Source organism: Amblyomma maculatum, chromosome 11 (assembly GCF_055883805.1).
Source record: "Amblyomma maculatum isolate TAMU_Amacu chromosome 11, ASM5588380v1, whole genome shotgun sequence".
Taxonomy (NCBI): Eukaryota; Metazoa; Arthropoda; class Arachnida; order Ixodida; family Ixodidae; genus Amblyomma; species Amblyomma maculatum.
In genome coordinates, this window is record NC_139354.1 from 59,083,344 (window position 1) to 59,101,165 (window position 17,822).

At 43.2% G+C, this 17,822-nt stretch overlaps 1 protein-coding gene across 4 annotated transcripts in view; it reads left to right on the forward strand.

The window, feature by feature from the left end:
• Window positions 1-17,822, forward strand: part of LOC146173899 (uncharacterized) — a 72,827-nt gene that overhangs the window by 19,998 nt on the left and 35,007 nt on the right. For 2 of the 4 annotated variants that reach the window (XM_084585605.1, XM_084585607.1), the window contains exons 5-8: window positions 2,985-3,209; window positions 5,258-5,413; window positions 11,364-11,408; window positions 11,994-12,035. In XM_084585605.1, coding sequence (XP_084441731.1) covers window positions 2,985-3,209; window positions 5,258-5,413; window positions 11,364-11,408; window positions 11,994-12,035 — 468 coding nt within the window. The remainder of the gene's footprint in view (window positions 1-2,984; window positions 3,210-5,257; window positions 5,414-11,363; window positions 11,409-11,993; window positions 12,036-17,822) is intronic. The other 2 variants (XM_084585606.1, XM_084585608.1) reach the window with 2 other exon arrangements.

The following is a 17,822-nucleotide window of genomic DNA, read 5'->3' on the forward strand; positions in this document are numbered from 1 at the left end:
GCTGCAGCTTGAAAGTCCTTGGTAGCTGTGCTTGCAGCAGATGGCGGCAGATGCTTCATGTTCCACATCGAGGTACAGTCTTCACTAATCCTTCAATATCGCAATACCTTCTGCTGCTCACACTAGTGAGGCCTATTTTGCACAATCACAGCTATGAGTGAACGTGAGTATGACCAGTGTAGGCGCAAATGTCCGCCGAGATGTGAAAATCTGACGCAGAATTCTAAGCCACAAATGGCCTGACCAGTAGCATTTTGTTTTGCTGTTAAAACATATATAGGTACAGATAAATGATTAAATTTAATAGCTTACCCCTATAGAAGTTCTAGATGGGTTAGCAAGACAGCAGACTAGAATGTTTGCACTGGCACCCCATCCATTTTGGGACAAAATTCTTTATGCGTTTATAGAACGGATGCAATTATTCCTGTAACCTGACAGTTCGGTTACATCTTAGTCACGGCAAGCCTCTTAGAGCACGCAGCCTGTTTTTCTTAGTAGCACTCGGCGAAATGGCTCTTCTGCACAAGGCGAGAAAGCGGGAGGAGGCGTGACCTGCTCGTTGTTTTTTTGCATTTCAAGCAGATACCTTACGGTGACTCTGACAACCAAGTCCGCTTCGATATTGCACAGCGTTCGTATCTATTTTAATGTAAACGGAGAATTTATTACTTTTTAAAGCGAAATGTGCCAAAGATTACTGCCTATTTAGCTTTGTTAGCCGACGTCAAGGTATGTGCGCCAGCACATCTCGTTTCATTTAGAGTTTGGTTTGAGCCATAGACATCAAGCAGTTATTGTCGGATTCGATGAGTGGTACAATAGTCGTAGCTTACTACAAACATTTACGAGCGCTTAACACAACGAAACAGCTCGGATTCATTGCGTAAGGTTTGAAAGTCGAAGACGACAAAGGTTAATGAGCTATAGCGTACGTTTTTAGAATGTCAAAAGTTTCAAGACAGACAAGTGTCTTCAGATGTACTTTAACCCGGGGGATATATTCGGTGCTACAGTGCACTGCAGGTACGAAGTAAATTGCATCACTTAGCTCACTAATGAGTTAATATTTTTTAGCATTTAAATATTCATTTTAGGAGCTATGTTGTATGCGCAGAGCTATAGCTCGTCCTCCAAATAATGTAGCCGCGAAAGGAAATTTTGTTTTAAGAATTGTTGAACGCATATCAATGGCCACAAATGTCCCCATGATAGGCAGTTTTACACAGTGCACAACGTCTGTGACGTGGATCACTCCACCTAGAAATTTCATACCTCTGCTGGCATCACCTCAGCGCCAGACGGGCTATGGTGGTTCGTTGGTAATTTGGTTTCAACCGCTGGCTCGCAGATAATCGCCGCGTTGGTACCCACTGTACGAACTCATTGCCCGTGCAGTCCGGCCTCAAAGCACTAATTGGCCAAGCGATCTACGCCGGTCGTGCCACTGGGCTGTGTTATTCGGTGTAACCGCCATCAGAGCCGCATTTCTGGGCACGGTAATGCCCGCTATAATGTTTTTAAGGAAATATTTTTTTTCGCTGTTGTACTTTTTACAGGACTAGCTAAAACGATGCTGATACAACATAGCCACTAAAGTGCAAATTAAAAATAACGTATATGGGTAAATTGCAAATTAATTATCCCTTCTGCGTTTGCCTGGTGTCCGCCGTAGCCCACAATATACCCCGGTGCCTAAAATTATTCTGAAAACAGTGGCCATTCTTTATTTTTAATTTTTGACCCCCTGCCCCTCCCCGAAAAAAGAAAGCCACACGGTGTATAGCGTGTGGAAGAGGGAGTAGAAAAGTTCAATAAATGACCGGGTGTGGCGCTAGCATGCTTTCGTGTTATGGCCAGCGAAGCAGGTCTGTATCCGCCACCATTGTATCGACGTACAATCTTGACGCATTGGCTACATTATTTTTTTTTTCTTTGAATATCAGAGCCATAATATTCCGCGACGGCTCTCATTTTCTCCTCAAGCAGAGCAGCCGCTAAAAAGCATCCACATCATACACAACTTCATAAAGCCAGTTCAACAAACATTGTGTGCATGGAATTCACAAATGCGCTGCACTGGTAGTCGCTGAAAAAGGGTGGAATGAGTCCTTTTTGATAATGAGGCCTGATCTTGTGATCACTGCCTGCCTGAAAGGCTGGAAGTCTTTTATGTTATTGCAGATAAATGAATTGTATGCGGCGAGGAATTTGATAACGAGCCCAGACAGAGTAAAATATATCAATGTTTAGCAGCAATAAATAATGTGTCAGTAAATAAAGGAATAATTTGTTTTGAGTATTCATTTAAGTCAGCAGAAATCCATGGAGGTGCGGTAATTTTACGCAACTGTTTTGGGGAAGAACGACCACTGTTGAATTGAACGTAAATTATTCAAATATTTCAATATTTTGACTAAGGTGAACAAATTATTTAGAACACCTTTGACACTTGCAGGTGACGCTTCGTATATTGCCGCTCAAATAAGTGGTGTCAAAAACATAAGCACAAATACAACGGAACATCTCATTATTTGAGGCCGCTAGCTGGACGACTGCCTGGATGCTACGTTACAAATCCATTCATTACATCGCAGCGGTTTATGGCTAAACAGAAAACAAATGCTTCGCGCATTCTCATTCCCATGCCTTGGTTTTGTTCCGCGCATATTAGTGCCAAGAAAAGTGGCGTGTTGTTCGAAGTAAAATGTTTTATCGACGTTACATTTTCGAAAGGCAAGTTTCCAATCTGACGAAGTTTAGAAAGGATGACGGTCATTTTACTCTCAAGGAAGGGCGCGCAACAATTCCGTGAAGACGAAATCTCGTACAGCCAGATATACGAGGCACCATACTGTAAGTACATCATAAAAAGATTAGCAGCGCCTAAAGCAAGTTTTTGTTATAAAAGTCCAACTGCAAAACGGTCCCACACCTGAACATTTCAAATACCTTCCGTCTAATGTAGTGCTTACCAATTTCAGAAATCATTGACCTCAAGGCAGGCCGAGCAAAATCCATCTTCACCGTGCTCATTGAAGCAAGATGTACCCTTGGCTGATAATACCACCAAGTTTCAAAATTCGTCAGCACTGACAAGTCATCTATACCCCTTTGATAAACTCAACGAGGTTGCGGAGAGCACTGCAGGTCTCGTGGAAGACGATAACGTTGAGCCGGCTAGTAAAGCTGCTCGGTTGACCAGTCAAGTTTGTTATTTTAATTTATTCCGGGATGTCTGGCACATGTTGCGGGGTAGAAATAATGTTTCTTGCAACAACCTGACATTCTTTTGCAGTGATAAGTGGCTCGTTATAATACGCAGATAAAAGCAGTTGGCATGGATGATTGTTACCCTTGAGGCTTTCATGTTTTGTGTAATATTTGTTTTAAAAATTTTAGGGGTGAAACATATTTACACATAGAAGAAACAACGCTGGCGCTTTTGCATTCGATCCGTTGACCTCTGTATTTCGCATGCGTTGTTTTTACCCATCCGGTTACATTGACTGACGGCTATTCACTCGACTGCCTTCTCAATGTCCCGCATTTTCTCTATGGTTTCTGTGCTTACCAGCAGTGTCTCGATTCTGATAGCTTAAACTCTTTTCTTCCAGTCGATTGCGTTCTACATGATGTGCGGTAATACAAGATGTGCGCTGCTTCGAAGATAGTGAGGGTGGCGAACACTCTCGCAATTCGGTCGCAAGTTGCAGAAATACAAAAAAAAAAAACATTCGGTAGGCCTTGGTGTAGCTCAGTCGGTATGTGCACCAGATGCGAAATTCGGAAGTTTTGGTTTGATTGCTTTTCTTCTAGTTTGCATTTAGATGTCTTCCGCCTTTAAATGCAGTTTACGTAGCAGCAGATCAAGATTAAGCAAATGAATATTACCTAGGTTAGGTTTTTCTCAACCTAGTTACGGAGCGAGTGCACCATTACTCTTGGTTAAAACTGTAGAGCTCCAACCATCCTTGAACCAAGCAAATATAGTAAGCCATAGACCGCTTCCGTAGTCCCTCCTGCCGTGCAGACCTAGGCTTCCTTGCGTGCTTGGTACACTTATCGGCAAGCTGCTAGTCGCCGGTGGCAGAATTAAGCCATCGCCGACGACGCCAATGCCCCCCTCCTCCTTCTGAAGCGAGACTGCTTTTCATGTGCCTTTAAACGAGCACAGTCACGTGTTTTGTCACATGGCCACAGCTGGCAAGCATAAAGCCCTGGGCTTTATGCGAGCAGAGTACGGCGCGGCGCAGTGACGGCGATTGCGTATTGGTAGCAAGGTGGACCGTCCCGTGCTATGACGTCGCGACACACCACCCGGCGCTTCTCCTGGTTTGAATGTAAATTTTCTCGGTCGGTCACCTTGGCGAAACATGTAGTGGTGCCTTTAACTTCAAAAGAATCCCCTACACTGCCCTTGGTCTGGCTGACAATTGGCTGTGTTCACTCATGTTTACTCATGCACTCTGTGTATATAGAAGCCACGTGGGGCTGGTGTGAGTCTTAGCTTTAATGAAATGAGTGCACTGATACCATGTTAACAGCAATTGTGCCGAACTGCTAGCCGTTGCTGGGCGCTGACTGATCTTATTCGGCGGCTAAGAACTACGAAAATTTGAGCAATACCTAACTGATAACTCAATTTTCCAGCGCGACAATTGAATATCCGGTATTGACGGCCTCTCAAATCACTGACAAAGCAGCGCTAGCGCTTTATTTCTGCAGGATAACATTACTGACTTTTTAGTAGTTGATCTCGCGTTTTTCTTTAGCTTTTACTTTTCACATGACCTTTGTAGGTGTCATGTAAACGATGAAACCAACATGTAGTTAATTGTCCAGGAAGTTGTTTATTGGTTTAGAAAACGGAAATGTGGGCTATATCCTGCCGCCTTGCAAAGAAGGAACTGCTACGTGGGAAATACGCACTACGCAGTGCAGTTAAACGTACTACATCAGCAATAAAGTGCAGTATTATTTTTTTTTGAAATAAATATATCTGCTTGAAAGTAGTACATTAGTCATAAAGAAATAAATTTGAGGAAACATTAGTCTGTCCAGCATTCCAGTCTTGCCCATTCTGTATGGCCTTTTACTTAGCTTCGTATATGAATCTTCATCTCGATGGCGAATGCAGTTATTTTGATAGGAATATGCAGAGCGAATGCATTACCTACAAAAAACAGCCGTCCTATTGAATCCTTTTAGTGTACCGCTTGGCAGAGGCGCTGAGCCTTTATTTGCTATTTTCCAGGCACGACCCGAGGCATCAGGCTCACATACTGTTGAATGCCCGTATTGTCGAAGAAAGGTGAAAGACACCAACAAGAACGTTCATCTTAAACGCTGTCCGAAATCGCCTATTCCTTGCGGTTACTGCTCGACGTTCATCTTCAAGGAGGACAAGACGGTGAGCCTTCTCTACCTCTGATTTTCTTTTTGTACGTTTTTGCACATTACTGAGGATACCCATTTTCTCTGATCGTCACATATTCTGTTACAGCTTGCATATGTATACAAACGATGTGATCGCTTTTATTTCTATGCGACAGCAGTTTTGCTCTAAATGTAAAATCGTCGATCGCTTATTTCAAACCAGTTGTAGTAAATGACATACAGTCTTGTGTGAGCAAACATTGGTTATCTTATAGAAAGGTCTGATATCAGAACTTCTGCGAGGGGTCGTTTTACTTCCAATAACGTGGATAAGTCTTGTAAATAACTCAGATCAATGATAAATGCTGTCTAACTGATATGTAATTTCAAGCATAGATTAATTTGCATGTCATTTTCAAGGCCTACAAAGATTCGAAAAGATGTCGAAAAGATTCTAACAGATCCAGTAGGCCACTGCTACAAAACCGCAAAGCTAGAAGATGGTATTCCTCTTCTGTGAGCAAAGGTACAAGATACTGGAAGCAATCATATCGTTTACTAACATCTCTGTTTTAGTTAGCCCGCACCGAATATTTGGACACAGTTCGCGTAGTGGTATCACTTGATAGCCTGAACTACCTCACGACATCTGCCTGCTGGACGGGTTAAGAAGCAGAATGTCACAAAGGTGTACAGGCTCAAATAACGCCAGATAATCAGAACATCTATACCAATCACATCTTCCATACATTTCAACAAACCTGTTTAAGGATTGCGTGAGGTAGGATACCCAACATTCAGACTGAGGCAATTACTAATCCTTTGCCGCAAACACAAGATTTATCGTCATTGCTCTGAGCTTTGGCAGGACTCACTCATATGTGTCAAAAGCCGCTTTCATTAGCATTCCGCCAGCACCTGCGATGTGAACGTATAAATTATGTAAACTGTGAGGGAAGTCATTTGGCTTATTAGCGAGCCTGCCCATCATAAAAAATTAAAACGAAGTAGCAATTCTAAAATTAGCCAAAATATCTATTTTGAGGAAGTGACCTTCTTTGCCAGAAAAAGCCTGCATTCACAATACTAGTATAACGAGGCTTACCCCTAAGGGAACATGCGGTGAAACGGGCAAGGCCACCCACGCCCCTGTGGGAAGTGGCCATGCTGCTACTGCCTAAAACGCAGGCTGTGCTACCCCAATGCAATGAACCTTGATGTCCCTCCCTATGTAGCGATATCAAAAATCAGACTGCGTACCTGCGACACGATCCTCGAATGGATCTGCTGAAGAAATAAGCACCATGTGGTCAATATCTCACGGAGTGTGGCATTTCTTGAACCATCAAAAAAGCGGGCCCTTGGCTATGGTGCTTACAAAAAGCTTATTCTAGCATACAGTAGTACACTATGCTTGAAAGTGCTCTGTACGAATTTGAGGACTCTTGCTAAGGTATAGTGAATTAAGATGGTCTACGGTATATAAATTCTTTCTTGTTGTTTTATGCCTCGAAGCAACAAAGTAAGTCCTCACGAAATATGTGGTTAGGAATTATAGACATATCTGCAAGGATTTACAGCAGGTGAGCAGATTCGGAAGGTGTAGGCATTATAGTCTAAAAAGGGTTCGCAGCTCTTGAGTTCAAACTAACAACTAGACTTAGAGCCATATCAGCTACTCTATTTATATATAAAATTATCATAGTGTATTTTCTCTATCTGAAGCTGCCCTTTTTGAAACCCATTGTTATTTACCTGTTAAGAGATGGGAAGCGGACAGAGTTGGTTAAAGAAATAACTTAAGTTACTGATATTCTAGTCGAAATCAAGAATAAATGGGCAAGGGTAGGACAGCATAGCGAAGAAAGTAAAACCGGGGTCGGTAATAGTAACCAATCGGATTCCGATGAAAGGAAGGAGCAGGGAGGGGGGGGGTGAAAATAGGTAGGTTATTGATGTTAATAACTTCTCAGAGGTCAACTGGATGCAGATAGCACAGGACTGTGTTAATTGGAGGAATTTGGGCGAGGCCATCGCCTTACAGTCGGTGTGGCCCGGCTGATAAGTCACACAACCTGCTAGAATACCTACTAGAGCGATGCTTGTTATTTTGGACTTTGTTACACAATAAAACTTTTACTGAGGTGTGAAAAGTGACCCTCAAGGTCAGCTAATAAAAATTTTATTTGGTGCAATATTTTATGTTTGCGAAACATTGGTATAACCACCTCCGGAAAAAAATGTGTGTAGATGTGCATTTTATTTCGCCTTCTGTTTCAGCATTTTTAAATATGTTTTGGGCAATTCACATTGACGAGACGGTCTACGTATGCTTACCAGCCATTTATGCTGATCTCCCTTCAGACACAACCACAATGTTTGAAGCTACAAATTTACTGGGCCTCATTTAGATAAGAAGCTAGCTAAGATAAAATATTTCTTGAAATATTACCATTGTTATCACCCATTCTCACAGGCCCACAATTCCAGTCCACACAAGTGGTTTGCCAGAATAAGAAACAGTGGACACCAGGATGTAAAGAAGCCAAACGAAAACAGCCAAATTATTCCTGTGGTACCCTTTGCAGATGCTCAGCCCATGAGAATCGGATTTCTTTCAAAGATACAAAAGCAAAATAGTATGTTAAGTGCAGTGATGAAAAAACATCATATAAACCTTGTGTGTCATCAGTCGCCAGATAATCACATGAAAACTGTGAAATGTGGTTCTAAATTAAGTAAAGTTGCAGGTGGAGTTCTTACACTAGTGTCTCACTCTAGGTAAATCTCCATAATCGCTACTTACCCTATACCCTCAGCATCGTCGCTGTCAAGTCTACAAGTCACTTCGCCTACCCCTCCACTGGCTGAATGCCAGCAGGTTACGCTAGACAACGTTAGAAAAACAGGCTGGTAACATTGCGTTAACGCTTCGTGCATATTTCTAGTTAATCCACTAAGCCAAACTGTTTTGAAGTACAAATACCTGCAGAGAAACACATTTTCCACAAGGAATGACGCCGCCAAAACAATCAATAGCTTAATCACTGCAGATAAAACCACTAGAGTACTTTTTCTTTTTGTACGCAAGCTTGCCATAAGGCATATTATATAAACTCATGTAAATGGTTTTCCGTGAGGAACCGGAGCAGGCTTCCGCTTCGCTAGAGTACTTACTACCGTAAACTGAAACTGTTCGAAGTTGGAGAAACTGGATGGTGCACTATGAAATGCCGGCTCATCTTTCTAGAGCTGCTGTGTAGGCTCATCGAGAATACTTAACAAAATCTCAATGTTAAACATGCCCGAGGCTTGCAAATCAACTTTTACAGTTTTATTCCTGAAACATATAAAGCTGTCACCCTCTCCCGTGGTCATTACAAGCTGCCTGTTCAAGTCTTTCGAGCGTATTCTGAATAGGAAACCAGTCTGTCCTTGAATCACGCAATCTTCTTGATATTCCTCAGTACGGACGTAAACCACGTCCTCCCACTTGAAAGCATGTCCGGAGATTATTTACGCCGACACATTACTGTTTCGCCATATTCAGCAAAAATGGATGCGTAAAAAACTGCTTGTAGGTTCTGTATTTTCTGTCACCAAACCAATTTAGTCCCGCCGTAGTGGTGGATTGGTGAGGGCACTTGATGTTTGTGCCCGAGGAGGCGATATCAAATTTCGGCCGTGGCGGTCGCTTTTCAATGGAAGCATAAAATTGGGCGCTCGTGTGCTGTGCGACGTCAGTGCATGCTAAAGAACCCCATGTGGTCAAGATTTCCGGAACCCTCCTCTAAGGTACCTCTCAAAGCCTGAGTCGTTTTGCAACATTAACCTCGTAAACCAAACCAACAAAGCCACATCAAACCGATTTAGGCATCTGTAGCTGGACGTTGAGTTCCCTGATTGAATTCCTTTCAAGCTGTTCCTTCTCAGCCTACCCTGAGAGAGAATGCAGTGGTCTAAACTGCCAGCATTTTCATTTTCCTGATGATTGTAATGCTCCTTAGAAAGCGAGCAAGCTATATTTTGTATGTCATTGTAACGTTTGGGGTGGCGCATTGTTTAGGGCGCTCGAATACTGTTCACAAGGATGCGAGATCAAATACAGGCCTCGGCGGCTGCTTTTCGCTTTAGGCATAAAGCCAGGCGCCCATGTGCTGTTCGATGCGCTCGAAAGTTCTGAAGCTCTACACTACGGCGTCTTCCCTGGCTTGAGTCGCTCTGAGACGTTAAACTCCATAAACCAAACTATTGTAACTTTTAACCACAAATCACGCACTTCAAATTTTGTTCTCGCGAAGTAGCCTCAGTCTCTGATGAGGTACAAACACCAACAAATGTTTCAGAAAATCCTAACACCAGCCAAAAACATTTATTAACCATACGTTTCTAGACCAGGCCGGTCCCTTCCTCAAGGAAGACTGAAGTGCGAGCCCACAACAGTAGGCAGCGACCTTTGCTTCCCCTTCCCCAACGCGTAGTGGAGTCCACTGGTGTGCACGGAGAGTAGAGTTGCCGGCTCCCTATTCACTCTTGCCACTGGGAGGCGGATGACAGACTCGGCATGCCGCTGTTTCACAGGGTTACTTTGCTCGGTCAGGACGTTCACCTCCACAAAGGCGATTGACGGCGCGTTCGTGGTGCTCCGAGAGGGGGTTGCTTTCTGTCTTATTCGCTAGTTGTTTCTTTTTTTTTTTTTTTGGTTCGCTGATATATGAGGTCGGACATTCTGAGCACTCTATCTTTTAAACGGCATCAGGTTGATTTTTCTCTGGAGATGCGGAATTTTGTCAGCGGTAGAAACCGGTCGATTGGTGAGACGTGCTTCTCGGACATGCAGACGTGTTTTTGCAAGATGCATGGTAGCGCCTCACTTGCGTCCCTCACATATGGGAGCGAAAAGCAAGGGCACTTCGACGTTTCCGTGCTGACCGACTGTCGTTTCCTGTGAGCCCGATGGCGGGAAACTAGTTGAATAAAGATCCATTTGTAGCTACTTTCTTCAGATCGCTGGACGTGGCTGCCTCTTCCGCTTTTCTCTTCGCTCCGGAGGAACACATGTACTTAGCTCTCCTCCGAAAAGGTTTGTGCTTCACGAGGTGATTAGGGTAAGGGGAAGCGCTCACTGCTACCACGGGCTCGCCCTTAGTTGCCCATGCGTAATGGGCTGAGTTGGCACCAAAACGTTATATTGAGTTCTTGGTTAGCGTTGCTGTTATCTATAACTTTTGTTTCATGAATACTGGCAGGCGGGTTTCCTCCGAATGTTTTCTCTTCGAAATACCCACAAACCATTCATGTTTTGCAAGACAGACGTGCTGGAATGAAACGTATTTTCGTCCCGCTAGAAGATTGAATCCTGGATATAGGAATAGGCAAGGAAACGTGAAAATAATGGCAGCGACAAAAGTACAAAACACCTTGCACTTCTATTAACTTCGAGCCTCCGTGTAGTATCACAATTGCGACTGTTACGCGCCGAGACAATTTCTACGTGTTATTTTCCTTTGAAGAGTAGTCATTTTAGGTCAAAACGAAGATCAGCGCGTATCCCCACTGTGGTGCCATAGCGATATTCGAGCGTCCCGCCTCCGGATAATACATGAAAGCGCTGTTTTGGGAGGAGAATCTTGTTCCTTAGCATGCATAGAAAGTATCACTTCAAGCGTATTCCGGCTGTCATGGGTTGCATACTTCAGACAAAATGCCTGCCGTCAGCGAATTACGATATATGCCACTGATTGCAGTGCTAGCGAATTGAATAAGCTCGCTCTGAAATCCCAATAATCAAACAGTTTTCTGCATAGAAAGAAAACTCCAGTCAACTTTGTGTGGAGTGACCTGGAGTAGCAAATTCCAAAGCTAGTTTTGACTACTCCCTGAGAGCTGAGGAAACATATTTTTCATGTAGCTTCTCGGTGTTTCTAATGAACGTGTAACGTTGAGATAACAGCATTGCACGTTTTTTATTTTTGCATTTTCAGATACACGAAGAGATGTGCAAGTCCAACGCAAAGAAGTCCATGGCGGTAAGCAAATTTCTTTTTGCCCACGACTTTCTTTCGGGCGTTGCAATCCACAGTGAAACACCTTAGTTGCGAAAGATACTAATCGATTTAAATACTTGTTGCTTGGTATTGAATCGAATAATTGCATGTTTTTATTGCTTTCTCATCCGGAGGTACCTATGCAAATACATTCAGAGAATGTAGAGCACGGTCTATGAAGAATTATCAATGAATTTCTAGTAGAAAATTGCAGGGGTGTTTGGCTGCTGGACGAGCGGCATTCCGAGCAAAGTGATGCTAACTTGCTAGCAATGACGATGACACAGAACTAAAGAAGGGGCATGGAAGGTGCACGTTAGGAGCTCTTCGCGAATTGTGCAGCAGCGTCAGTGATGAAGGGGTGCATTGCATGAGGAAACGGAGTGTGGTTGCGGAAGTGGTTCAAATACCATGCATATTTACCACAGGACACAAAAAACGAAACCTCAGCTTTCGACATAAGCCCTGTTTTATGTTGTACTTTTCGGTCAGCGCGGTGTTCGGTTTCATTAGGGGTTACTTTACCGGTTAATGAAATTCGTCTTATTTGCTTTCTTGCATTCACAGGCCCAAAGTTTACAAACAGAGGATTTTCCGCCGCTTCAACCGGTGAGATTCGAGCAGCATTTCTCGATAGAACAATTTGGACAATTTATTTATTTATTTATTTATTTATTTATTTATTTATTTATTTATTTATTTATTTATTTATTTATTTATTTATTTATTTATTTATTTATTTATTTATTTATTTATTTATTTATTTATTTATTTATTTATTTATTTGTCTTTACCCTCAGGGCCGTACAGGCATTTCAGAGGGGAGTGGGCAAAAAGAAATACAGAAAAAAAGAAACACTGCAAAAATCGGGTACATAAATAATACTTCCTATATATACAATATTAGCTATGAAACGGCAATAATTGTATTAGTAGACACAAAGCGCGTGAAGGGGCTCGAGAGACGCCGTGTCATAAAGCAGTACGTTTTTGTGTGCTTTTATTGCATGACAGACTTTTGCTATCCAGTACTGGCACTTTTACAAACTTAAAGAATACCTCAATAAATTCTTAAACACAATCAGGTCGAATGGGTTCATTAGCTGTCTGTTTTGTATTAAGGAATTTGTCGCGTGCTATCAGGTTCTCTTATCCGATATCTGATCGGTATCCGAGCCGCATTTTGTTCGAAACTAGATTCAAACTGGAAACAAGCTTTCTCCAACTTCCGGAGGAGCTAGGTTAATCTAGAGGCTACTTATCGAATGAAGGGGATTTGCAAGGGCACGTGGCAGTTTTTAAGAATACCCTAATAATGACAATTATATCGAGCTCTCTTTCACCATATTGTATTTGTTGTGCGTGCACTAAGAACAAAGCGATGAATTTATATTATTAGAAACAAAAAGTGGTTGGCTTGTTGATTTCTAGCGTTTAACGTCCCGCAGAGTCTCGGGCCTTGAGAGACGTTGTAGTGGAGAGCTCGCTTGACAACCGGGGATTCTTTACTTTCACAGACATCACCCACCAAACGGGCGCCTTACTGGCACCCCAGCCGAGATTCGATTCCGCATCCTTGGGCGCAGTAGTCGAGCGTCCAAACCATTGCACTGTGCACAGCAGGGTCGAATATCAATATGCCGTGGTCAGTGTCGTGGAGCTTTTGCTCGAAAAACTGTCTTAAAAATTCAAACGGTCAATTGGAGTTTTGATGAATTCATGCCTTAGTATATCTTCAGATCTAGCAAATAAATGGGTACCATGAAGAGCACAAACTATAGATAACGTTGAATACGTTATGTAACCTTAATTTATTTGTTTTAGTGCGTTTGCCATCTAACATGATTTATATTGGTTTTAAGTGAACTTGTTGCACTCTTTAAAACCTCTTCAATGTGCATGTTAGCTGACTATATATCCCGGCCGCGGCATACGCCTTTCGATGGAGGCGAGAAGGAAGGCGCCCATATTCTGTGCGACGGCAGTGCTCGTCAACTACACTAAAGTAATAATTGAATTAACTATTAACCTAAACTAATAGTCTAACCTAAACCAATTAACTAATCATAAAATAAACTATTATCTCACTATACCGGTGTCCCAGCTAAATTGAGCCAAGGGTTTAAAAATTTAATATTTGAGATAGCACAGGAAAATCAGTTGTGTACAGCTGCCAGCCGTCTTCCGCACCACAGATAATTTTTTATTTCGGAAATTTTAATTAGTTATAGTTATTTTTATAATATATCTAATATGGATTTTAGACCATAAATGAGATTTGAAAAGTTGGAAAGCACCTCGAGAAACCATTATTCCGTTTGTTTGCGATAGAGAAAGACACACATTTATCTTTTTTTCCCAGCTACAAAGAAAGCCCGCGAATTACAAAAACAATCACGTGACTAGCGCATTCGCGCTCCACGATTGCCTGCTCTGAACCGAGGTTTCAGTGAACCAAAATCACCTGCGGCGGGCCGCGTCTCGCTGGCCCTGTTCCAGCGTTAGGCTGATACGTTGGCGATGGCTGTAGCTTGCTCTCACCGCGCTGTCTGCAATTTGCCCCGTCAGATGCGCCGACTGAATCACGCGGGCGAAGAAACCATCCCAGACATATTGGCCTGCCGCTGGGAGCCATAGCCACAGCTGATTTCGTTCTCTCAAGCCACCGTTGAGAGCAGGGCAATCGTGGCGCGCGAATGCGCTAGTCACGTGATTGTTTTTGTAATTCGCTGACTTTCTTTGGAGCTCGAACAAAATATACACATGTGGCTTTTTTTAAAGCAAATAAATGGAATGGGTGTTTCTGAAGGTCCTCTCCAACTTTGCAAATCACATTTATTGTCTAAAGAGAATAGTAAGTAAACAAGAAAAACTAAGTAATTAATTAGTTCCGAAGCCAAAAATTACCTGTCGTGCGAATGACGGCTGGTAGCTGTATACAACTGATTTCCCTAGGCTATCGGAAATATTCAATTTTATAACTATTGGTCCAATGTAGCTGAGACACCTGGGTATGTATACAGCGCAAGTTGCGACAGATTCTATCAGAATGTCGATTGAAAATTTATCGACGTCCACATTATAATAGTGCAAGGCGTCTATGCTACAATAAATTCGTTTTGGCGATCTCTTGAGTAAAGAGACGAACGATTGATCTTACGTAAAGCGCGTGCATATAGTTTTAATAACACTAAGTACCGCACGTGTTTAAGGTTGATTAGATTGCTGTAGAAATAACTGGTTGATGTGCTTTTCGGCGGATGAACCTTTGGCCTATGATGTTGAGGCTGAAGTTGGCACTTTAATTATTGTTCACATGAAAGCCAAAAAAAAGGTTGAGGAGGAACTGAACCACGAGAACGCTGCTTCGGCGATCGGGGTTCGTACTCACGAACAGTTTGTTCTGGTCCATCAGAAAGAAAACGTTTCGATACACATCGCAGATATTTTGACGTTGTGGAGACAATGCCGAGGCAGCAAGTACGGAGACTTGCTTTGTGTTTTAAAGAACTCCATATGACTCATTTGCGCCCCCAATAGAATTAACCAACTTGACAGTGTTAACAGTAAGTGCGAACGGCGGTAGTAGAACTAGGCCTTGCACTCGTCAGCACTCAGCTTATTGTCGGCGAAGAAACGCGAAGTTAAAGCCGCCAAATCTCATTGCAGCAACCTGGAACAATTCAGAAGTTGACCTGAGTGATTGCAATCGTTATAGCTAAATCTCAGTGGTCATTCGCGACAAGACGAAAAAAAATAAGGGGGCCGGGCTTTGTGACTTTGAGCATACAGAGACAGCCAAACAAATGCTCGCGGCATTGCCTACACCATTGAACATGTTGCTGACTGACTGAAAAATTTATTAGGAGATGAGGGGATGTGTGGTTGGACATCATATGCGGGCCTCCATCGGTGGCCACTGCTCTCCGTGGGCACCGCATGAGGGCTATTTGGGGATAGAGTCCGGAGCTGCAATATGATAAAGCCGTGTGCCCGCGTGTGATGGCAGCTACAAATATTGATTCTATTCACTGTTTTTTTACATTATAATATGTTCTCGCCCCCTGCTGAGCCTTTGAGAGGGGAATGTGCGGGTAGTTTCCTAGTGACCTCGAACCAAGGTTTAAAGAATCAGATATCTAAGATAGCCGAGAGACATCAGTTGTATACAAAATTGATACCCGTTAATAATTATGAGTGAACTATGCCCCACTATTAGTGCGCACACTCCCCCCACCCATAAAGTGAGTGGAAGCATCTTTCTCGGTATCAGAGGAGAGGTCCTTGACTTGTGTGGCAAGCTCAGCCTCTGAAGTCAACTACCTGTAGTGAGAGAAGGGGGTGGCCGTTTGGTGCCCATCTTTCGCCGGTTCAAGCCAAAGTGGTGGTCAAAGTCAGAATTAACAAACAAAAACAAACTTTTACTCAGCAAAAGCCATTACAGAGAAATTCGCACTAACACGTGAAATGCGCAAACAAGAGATTCACAGCCAGGCTGTACTAAGCATGCAACTAAAGACCGTCGTAGACCGACGTCTGGAGAGCCACGATGTGGCTATGCTGTAGACGAGCGCCACTCCCTCGCAGATCTCGCAAGCTTGCCGAACAGCGGGTTGATCCCAGGAGCCGAGCAGCAGCACTGCACTAATCGCTGCAACGCTCGCAGCAGCACTGGCTGGCTGGCGCAACGTGCCAAGGCCGGCCCGCACATACACGTAACGTTCGCTTATTAACCGTACTCTCTTCCTTCCGCCTAGCCGCGCGTACGTCTTCATTGTTTATGTGCGGCAGAAATTTCTCGAGAGGGTTTTCTCGGCCGGTTGGGTCACTGTCGCCGCCAGCTGATGAGGTGGGGGTGACGCCAACGCGCAGGGCTACGGTATCTCCTCGCGTGGAGAATGAGACGTTTCTCAAGGTTGTCGAACTCTCTCTATGCAACGTCGCGCGCGCGCTTTTTGCACACCGCGTTCACTGAATAGGAATGTGCGCCGATTTCGTGACAACTGCCATGGGCCTTGCGCACCACAGGAAATTTTCGTTTCGGAAAAATTTTATTACTACATTAGGTTAATTTATGTAATTTGCCTAATATTGACTTCAGCGAATAAATGATTTGAATAGTTGGAGGGCACCTTCATAAACCTAGTTTCATTTATTTGCAATAAAGAAAGGATAACTCGTATTTTTTCCCGAGCTCCAAAGAAAGCCCGCGAATTAGAAAAAAAAAATCACGTGACAAGCACCGTCACGTGACAATCACGTGACGGTAGCATGAGAGAACAAATCGGCTGCGGTCGTGGCTTTCAGCGGCAGGCGGATACGTCTGCGATTATTTCTTTGCGCTTGTGGAGTAGCGAGCACTGTGAGCTTTCTGACCGGGCTACAGCCATCGCCAGCTTATCAGCCCAAAGCTGCAACTGGGTCATTCAAACACGGCCGCAGGTGATTTCGGTTAACTCAATACAGGGTTCAAAGCTCGGAAATCGAGGGGCGCTAATGCGCTAGTCACGTGATTTTTTTTTTGTAATTCGCGGGCTTTCTTTGGAGCTCGGAAAAAGAAATAGAAGTGAGGTTTTTTTTATCGCAAATAAATGAGCAGGGTTTTTTGAAGGTTTTCACCAATTCGCAGTTCATATGCATTGTCTAAAGTCAATATTAGGTAAATTTAAAAACTAGTTACTTATTGCTGAAAAAAAATACTCGTTGTGCGCGAGACGGCTGGAACCTTATGCAACTGATTTTGCTAGGCTATCTTAAATATGGTATTCTTTATCCCTTGGTTCAAGTTAACTGAAACAACCGGTTCCCCATGCATACACACACACACGCACACATACACACCTCCCGCATTCTCCCAGCAAGGTTGCCAACAGTGTGTCGCTCTCTAACCACAAATATCAAAGAATAACTGCCTCTCAACTTTCTCCTGTGCACTCTTAGCGAACTGTAACCTTGTGTGCTCAAAAATATAGCGGAATAAATAGTGTTTCCAAATAGCGCACAAAACAGTGCTGCCTGCTAGATGTTTTCTTAACTTCCTTGAAGTGAGAGTTAAACCATATGATAATATCTGATGTTTCGCTCGTTTATCTGCCGTACTAACCGCGTCAGTGTACTTTCTCCTTACTAATGCCCAAGCCGCTGCATTAGTGCTTCCTTGAATGCACTTTAGATGCATTTTGCAAAAATTCAAAGGGATGTTGTGTAAGCGCTCATATGACAGTAACGCGCCCCTTCTCAGGTATATAAGGCATACTGTCGAGACCTATGCTCTTGTATGAAACAAACTTTTGTGTGGCCGACTTTGTACATAATGTGCGCTACCCGTAGTTCGTGCGAATATCTTAATCTGGGCATCAGGTGTAAGCTAAGTACAAGCTACAAAAAAACTACAAA